The 9011-nt window shown below is 35.9% G+C and overlaps 1 protein-coding gene across 1 annotated transcript in view; it reads right to left on the minus strand.

Annotated features, from left to right (window-relative positions):
- The window catches only part of LOC128639093 (phospholipase A2 inhibitor and Ly6/PLAUR domain-containing protein-like), a 121178-nt gene extending 114538 nt beyond the window's left edge, over positions 1-6640 (minus strand). Inside the window, exon 1 of the mRNA XM_053691245.1 lies at positions 6070-6640. Within this exon, the coding sequence (XP_053547220.1) occupies positions 6070-6109 (40 nt within the window). The 5' untranslated portion in view covers positions 6110-6640. The remainder of the gene's footprint in view (positions 1-6069) is intronic.
- Positions 6641-9011: the final 2371 nt, after the last annotated feature.

Genomic DNA, 9011 nt, shown 5'->3' on the forward strand with positions numbered 1-9011 from the left:
ACACCAGTTAGTTGCTTCAACAACCTCTTCAATAACCCCCATATTCTTCATACGCAGAAGCTCCTTCTCCACTTGTGTCATGAGCCGGATCGGAATTCTACGGGGAGTGGTAATGCTGTATGAGACTGCATCACCTTTAAGTGATATACGGACTGGTTTGCAATTCAGTAGCCCCAATTCACCAAACATATCTTCTGAGATCTCATTCGCTCTGGCTACTAGGCCCAAACCACAGGCTGCTTTTATGCTCAATAGGTTGTTAACACACTGACCTCTAATCACATGCACCCACATGGTAAATTTCCTCTGCTTTTATACGCAGCTGGCAAGAAATTTTCACGCACAATCGAAGCGGCCACCAGGACTATGGACTTTTGTTGTAACTTTCGCCAGCTGAGGCTGTCGAGGCAGTTTTATGAATGCTGCAAGGGACATAACAGTGATGTCTGTTCCTGTGTCAATCTTAAAGGCAACTTTGGATCCCATTTCAGTAAGAATAACCGTCCAATCTTCATCTGAACCAGGCCGTTCAACAACAGACCCTACAAAGGACACTTCTTGACCCTCCTGGTCGCTATCCACCTGCATCTCCTTAATATATTCAGTTTTACACACCACTTCAAAATGGCTCATTCGGTTACATTTTCTACATCTTTTGTCTTTATCAGGGCATATGACACTCTGATCATGGGTTCGGTTGCACCGTGTGCAGCGGGCATGCTGCGCCCATCCACTTCTGGGCATATCTGTTGCCCTTGGTCTACCGCTCACACAGTGCGTTTCACTAGCAGCCCTCCTGAACTGCTGCACTTCATCAACAATACTCTCAGACCTCAGATCAGCAGTTCACTTTTTCACCAGTTCACTCTGGTGGGCCATCCTAATAGCCCCATCTAATGTTAAATCAGCCTCCAACTGTAGCTTCAGTGAGACTTCAGAATCTGCAATTCCTATGACTATTCTGTCTCTTATTTTCTCCTCTTTAGCAACACCAAACTCACAAAATTCAGCTAGTTCATACAGGCTGCACACAAATGACTCCACAGATTCTCCCACACGCTGGGCACATTTGTGAAAAAAAGCCCTCTCATGAATCACATTTCTTTTGGGCACAAAGTGGGCACTGAGTTTGTTTATAACTATTTCAAAGTCAAATTCTTCCCCTTCTTGGAAAGTAAAGGCATTGAACACTGGCTCCACATCTTTCCCCATAGAGTGTAAAAGAGAATTAACTTGTACTTCAACACTCTCCTTGTCCAGCTTGGAAGCAATCCTGAAGCGCTGAAACCGCTGACACCATGTGGGCCAAGCTGCAGGCTGAGAAAAATCAAAAGGCTCAGGTGGGGTAAACTTCAACATCGTCATCAATCAGGAAACAGAAGCGCAGGCAAGAACTTCTGACACCATGTTATGAGATGCAGGACACAGCAAAGAGGGTACAACACTATTTTATTGCAGAGCATGGAAATATACATCTGGTACCATTTATCTCACTTAGTAACTGCAACATAGACAAACAAACCTAAGCCCCACTCTCATCACAGAATGTTTACAGGACAGATATTTTAAAGGGACAAACTAGTCAAAATTAAACTATCATGATTCAGATAGGGCATGTAATTTTAAAAATCTTTCCATGTTACTTTTATCATCAAATGTGCTTTGTTCTCTTGGTATTCTTTGTCGAAAGCTAAACCTAGGTAGGCTCATATGCTAATTTCTAAGCATTTAAAGTCTGCCTATCTCAGTGCATTTTGACAGTTTTTCACAGTTAGATAGTGCTAGTTCATGTGTGCAATATAGATAACATTGTGCTCACTCCTGTGGAGTTATTTGAGTCAGCAGAGATTAGGCAAAATGCTGTCTGTCAAAAGAATAAGGGGCAGTCTGCAGAAGTTTAGATACAAAGTAATCACAGGTAAAAAAAGTATATTAATATAACAGTGTCAGTTATGCAAAACTGGGGAATGGGTAACAAAGTGATTATCTATCATTTTAAACATTAACCATTTTAGAGTAGACTGTCCCTTTAAGCTTAAATAGACAGTTAAATCAAGATTAAACTGTAATGCAGTTTTTAACAGCTTTCCAAATTAATTCTATGGTCAAATTAGCTTTTTTTTCTTTATTATTCTATGTTGAGAAGAGTAAATCTAGGTATGTTCTTATGAGCTCAATAGTGTATACATGTGTTTACCATTCTATGGCACGAGTGTTTGCAACAATGTTTATATCAATATTATATATGATTGCAAACTTTGATGCCATAGGATTACAAAAGTCGCGTGCAAGTTCTTGAGCTTCTATGAGTCTACATAGTTTTTAAATTGCATGTTCTGTCTGAATAATAATATATGTCACTAATAAACTAGCAGACAATAAATATTCATGAAATAAACACATTTTAGTGCTTAAAGGGACATGAAAGCCAAATCTTTTCTTTTATGATTCAGATAGAGAATACAATTTTAAACAACTTTCTAATTTACTTCTATTATCTAATTTGTTTCATTCTCTTGGTATAATTTTTTGAAGGAGCAGCAATGCACTAATGGTTTCTAACTGAATTCACGGGTGAGCCGATCACTATATATATATATATATATATATATATATATATACAGCCACCAATAAACAGCTAGAACCTAGGTTCTCTGCTGCTCATGAGCTTGCCTAGATACACCTTTCAGCAAAGGATAACAAGAGAAGGAAGCAAATTAAATAATAGAAGTAAAGAGGAAAGCTGTTTAAAATTCTATTCTCTATTTGAATCATGAAAGAAAATTTTTGGGTTTCATGTCCCTTTAACACTGTGTAAAATATACTGTTTTAAAATATATCAAATAAAAGTCTTTAACCCAAGTGTACATCCTTCTGCTAATGTTAACCAAAAGGTTATAAATTGATGACAACTCCATCTCTGAATAATTAATCTTAATCATGAAGTTCAATTTTGACTTTAATTAATGTAATATCCTTATTGGATATAAATACATACAGGTATACCTCACTTTACAGCACGTCACTTTACAACGCTTTGCTAATACAGCGCTAATATAGAGCTGAAGTTCAACTTCAAAGATTTTGAAACAGTGCTGTACTCATGAGATTGCGAGAAAAGTTACTGCCGCTATTTTGTTATGTGCAGTTTACTCTTATAACAGCATTACAGTGCAATCTGTGTCTCAGTGTGGTAGTCAGGGAAATATTACTACATTAACTGTCACTATTTTACAGGTACATTTTTTATTGAATTCTGTGCTGTGATAATGTTAAACTTAACAGCGCTATTGCACACCTAATATATATATGTTAGTTCAAAGTTTTCAAGTTTTTAAACACACTGGCAAGTGAAAAGAAAGCTAAAACCGCTTTGTTTCACTTTAAGGCGGTTTTCACTTTACAGCGGGACTCCAGTCCCTAACTCGCTGTATGAGCGAGGTATACCTGTATCCATCCTAACCCTCTATGGGTTGTTTGATTCAAAAGAGGGACATCATTGATGCTGAGTTTGTTTCATATCTATTCTTTGAAAAAGGGTATCTACTAGACTCCATACTTTAGTCCAGAGCTTCATAAAAGTTTTGTAGTAGTCAGATGATTAGAATTTCTAAAGTAATCACCTGCTATTTCTAAGGCAATCACCTGCTACTAAGAATGACATGAGACTCGTTATATGAAAGTGGTTAATTCTATATTTCATGGGTGTTTTGTTTGTTTGGTGTATTTTATCTTTTCATAACAAACAGGGCTATGAGATGCCTTACTGGAGAAAATAGGGTTACCTCCATTGTAAATGAACATTTCAATGGCTGACTGGATGCAGACAAATAAATAAAGAAAATAAAGAAACATTTGTTCTACTATTTTAAAGAAAAAAGACCATACTTTGCTTATTTCTATTTGGGAGTTTCCTTCAGAGTATTAAATGGTATATATTGTTTCTTTAATTCTTTTATGGGTCAGTGAGTCTTACTGTATTAGGTGTAAAGCAATACAGTTGGGACTTTGCCAACATTCCTGCAGGTAAATACTATAACAGAACATTTGATGTTACTCGTCTTGTTTTTACACAAATAACAAATGTGTTTTCTATTGTCTCAAGATAAAGTTACAGAGATACTTTATATGCTTATGGGATGCAAGTTAATAGTGGATAATATATCTATCTAACAACAGATATGTATGGAAAGAGAAGAAATGGCGCAAAAGGCAGGACTCAAGTGAAAGCGTTTAATGACACAGTATAATACACAAATATATATGCACTTACAAGATTAAAATAAGTGTACTGCAATTAGGATGATCATGGGTGGTACAGTTCTTGTTGCTTCCCACAGCCGGCTTGTTGTAATTGCCGAGCGCTGCTGCACTGGATATGACTGGCAGGTGAATCCGGATACCTTGTCAGCAAGTCCTGTGGCTGTTCTTGAAGAAGCCCGGCCGCTGACCGGGGGAAACGCGTCAGGGTATTGAACTGACAATCTAGGCTGGAAAAAGGGTCCTGGTATCCTGCACTCACAACAGCCACAGGACTTGCTGACAAGGTATCCGGATTCACCTGCCAGGCATATCCAGTGCAGCAGCGCTCGGCAATTACAACAAGCCGGCTGTGGGAAGCAACAAGAACTGTACCACCCATGATCATCCTAATTGCAGTACACTTATTTTAATCTTGTAAGTGCATATATATTTGTGTATTATACTGTGTCATTAAACACTTTCACTTGAGTCCTGCCTTTTGCGCCATTTCTTCTCTTTCCATACATACTTGTTCCTGCATACGAAGCCCTGGTTTGGGAATACCAGGCTGGATTAAAGGCAGCAAGGCTTGGGCACAGTGACTTCCCTGGAACTTAAGGGATTTTAGAAACCAATTATTTGGAACAATTCTGGAAAACACTGATAAACATCCCTGAGCACAGGAAGCCTTACTGGACTTATTTTCTTCCAGTAAAGGTACTGTTCCTTTCTATCATTTGATCAAACTGCAGTATTGCAACTGTTATATCAACAAAAAGGACATACTTGCAAATATATATATATTTAATTCAACATTTTTTCTAGGCATAGCGCATTTTATCATTATTGTTCTATCTAACAACAGAGTGGTGTACCATTATACAACAGATTTCTTTTTAAATTGCAAGAAAAATGGATGTAACACTAAACATCCCATTATCCATTGTCAATGCTTCTGAGCTATCTATCTGTCTGTCTGCCTATCTAATGTCTATCTATTATCTATCTATCTATCTATCATCTATCTATCTTAATTTAGACTATAAAACATCAACATTTTTGCAATCCATATTGAGCAGTGATGTGTCCTTTTAAACAAAAGCATAGAACCTGAACATAAGTGATACGTCTGAAACTGACCCTGAGAAAGAACATGATGCCTTTAAGAACTAAGGTGTCAGTTACAATCCTCTTGGACAACTTATTATTGTTTGTAAGACAAAAGCCACATAAGCGTCTTCGGGGATTTTTGTAGAAAAATGAAGCTTTTATTTTCACTTGTAATTATAGTTTTGCTTTGAATCAGTTAAGATATATTTACAAATGCATTAGTTCCAGACCCAAATTATTTAACAATGCAAAACAAATATACAAATAAATAAGTACATGAATTAGAAACATCTACACCTTATAAAAATGTCTCATTGGTGCTACAGTACCTAATTCCTTTTATTAGTTATCTGTTAAATCTGTATCTATCCAGTAATAAAATTCCAAAAGTTGTCTGCACTTACTATAATAGACAGAAAGAAAGAAAGAAAGAAAGAAAGAAAGAAAGAAAGAAAGAAAGAAAGAAAGAAAGAAAGAAAATGTGACTATCTGTTGTAAAAATAAACCACTGCTTCTGTTTAAGAACTTGATTAAAGAAATTACACTTTACAAAATGCACTGATACTGGACCATGTGCTTTTCTGATACACACACACAATAATAAATACAATATATAATAACTCTTAAAATATAATATAGTAAAACACAAAAAACGCTGTACTTAAATCATTGTTGTCACTGTACAATAATAATCATAGATAAGAGGCATGCATTTACCTAGTGTCAGTAGTGCAGAACAGAGTACCAGCAGTATCATTGTAACAGTTCTTCTTTAAATGAGATTTGGAATAAGACTCCAGTATCCAAGAAATGAATAAATAGATGGTATTCTGCAGACCTGTTGTCAGCCTATCCACACCCCAGCTTGTTTCCAACCTGTTTCACCTTGTTCTTCTATGTGTTTCCCACAACAAACTCGCCCTTGAGCACAGAATTATAAATTGCAATATTCTTTCCAAATCAATTTTGGATTGAACAGGCTTTTGAGATTAAAAAAAAAAAAAAAAAAAAAACTTAAATAGCTTATTTGGTTTAAATTGAATTAAAAGAAAATGTGGAACGTGTCTTTCCAACAGCAAAGCAGGTGTAATGCGAGCTTCTGTTTTAAAAACAAAAAGAAAGTTTTCAAACTAAATATGACTCAGTGCTAAAAGCTAAGTTCACACCCTCTCTTTTAGAACTGCTTAAACCAAAACCACTATGGTATGTGGTGTTTTCCCCACACTGAAAAGCTTTAAATGTGCATCTTCTAAAACAAGTGCACAGTGGGAAGTAGGAAGCGTTTATAAATGACTTCTTGCTCTATGTAGACAATAATAACTGTGCAGCTTTCCAGATTTAGGAAACGTACACCCTGTCTTAGAGTAGAATACATCATCTGCCAAAAAGACACGCTTGTACATGCCACTGTATCCTGTTACATTGGTTTAACCTTTAGCAGTAACTAACTAAAGAGAAATGCTTAGCTGCTTCATTCAATATATAATAAATTAACAAAATACAAGTATTTAGTTAATTAATTCTAGATAATTATTTTCTTAAACAAAACCTACAATGATATCAACAGTTAGTATAACAATCTATTTATTCCAGTTATAAAGTAGGTTTCTAAATTATGTCAACCTCTAACCCTTTTGCTGTCATGTGTATATTGTTATTTTATTATAAAAATGTTACATGTATTTTTTTATTTGCTTTCTAAAACATAAGATATGTAAGTTATTTAAACTAGAACAGCTGTAAACAGTGACTTCTATATTTTTCAGTATGCTTTAAATCTATAAAACAATTTATTTTATTAACGAGATAGTCTAAAATATATAGAGTGAAAATGTATCTGATACCTCAGATCTCCTTTATGCATTTAATTAATTTCCATCTTTACCAGATTCTTTACTTTCTGTTGCTATGTGTCCTATTTTTTACTACGATACTAACCAAACTGGTTCGCCCAGATGAAATTTCAGTTAATACAAAGTTTTAAAGTATGATGACATCAGCTACAGAAGAATGAATGTTTTTAAATAGTTTGCCTATCTAGATGTGGTTAATTTATTTTCCTCTTGCTAAATGTATGTGAGAAATCAAATGTTTATTTAACCTCTTAAGGACATATGATGGAATTTTTCCGTCATAAAACAATTGAGCAAACTGAAAGCTGTGTCCTTAAAGAGTTAATTTAGCAATGATATTAATGCAATTAATGCTAGGCCTTGATTTAGTTGAGGAGATGAATTGTCAACCACGCATAGGTTATGTGCTAAGGTCCTGATAATATAAATATGTAGTTCAACATTATTTTTTCAGTAGCAACACTTGCACCATTTTTAATTTCCATTAAGTCTTCCTTTCACTTTGTTTACGTAAACTCTGTAAAAATAATGTTTTCATATGATATCTGCAGCTGCTCCTGTTTTATGAACAACTTTCAGTCTGTTTTCATTAAACCAATATTTTCATAAGTAACTAAAAAAGAGCGATGTAATCAATTAAACACCCCTTCCAAAATCTCTGCCCCCCAATGTTCTATAAATGTTGATAATAACATCATTAACCCCACATGCCGATGTCTTGGGGTCACACTTGACTCAAATCTCACTTTCACTCTATTCTGACTCCGATAGTTGTGATAGTGATCTATCCCTTGCTGAGACCTCTATGCCTGCCCTGTATAAGAAGATACAATCACTACGGACAATCCTTGTCAGATAGCTGAACTCACCAATACCTTGTCCATCCACAAAGTTGGTTTATTTTGAATATCGGGTTACAGCAGATAATAAGATACAGCAGATGAATGGTTACAGTATTTAAGCTGTCAAAAGTTGATACTGTCCGTAGTGTGCAATGTAGTTTAACATGTGTGCTTGTTACATGAGACCTGTTAGCTGCAGCCATGACACAGGAAAAGCATCATTAAACTACAAGGGCGGAGCAATACACAAAAGGGAAATGCATAATAGGTCTGAGGGAAGGTACTACAGAAAACAGGAGCGTTACCAAAAAAGTTCACTAGATGGCAGCACAGAATAAACATAGAGAAGCTTTGAGAAAATGGCATAAAAAACTATTAAATTTCTTAACTATATCAACATGAATATTAACAGAGGCTATGTGATATTCTATGCCCCACTGGGGCAGCACACTCCCCCGTCTTGTATAGTAAATGTCACTATTTAAATCATAACGGAAGTTATGCATAACAATGTAATTTGCAGAGATGTTTTGAAGACCTGAAAGATGTAGGGAGAACATACATATAATGCAACAACTATAATATAAGACTTCAAGTTGTGTCAATTAGAGTTCGAGATACTTCCTTCTTGAAGTCACAGGAAGAATCCAACAGCATACGTAAGTAAGCTCAGTCTTCAAAGGACAAGAGCAAAATAAGTTCTGTGATCGGTCTGATGAAGGCTTTTATAGTCCCTTGTCTTGCAACTTTCACCTCCACCTTACACACCTTGTCATCATCACTAGGAATGCTCTTTACAATCAGTCCCATGGGCCATTCGATTCTTTCAGCTTGCTGGTCCTTGAGGAGAACGAGATCTCCAACCTTGATGTTATGGTTCAGACGTTGCCATTTCCTGCGTCCTTGCAGTCTAGAGAGTTACTCCATCTTCCAACAATTCCAGAAGCAGTTGGCAGTCCCACTG

Source organism: Bombina bombina, chromosome 8, assembly GCF_027579735.1.
Source record: "Bombina bombina isolate aBomBom1 chromosome 8, aBomBom1.pri, whole genome shotgun sequence".
Lineage (NCBI taxonomy): Eukaryota > Metazoa > Chordata > Amphibia > Anura > Bombinatoridae > Bombina > Bombina bombina.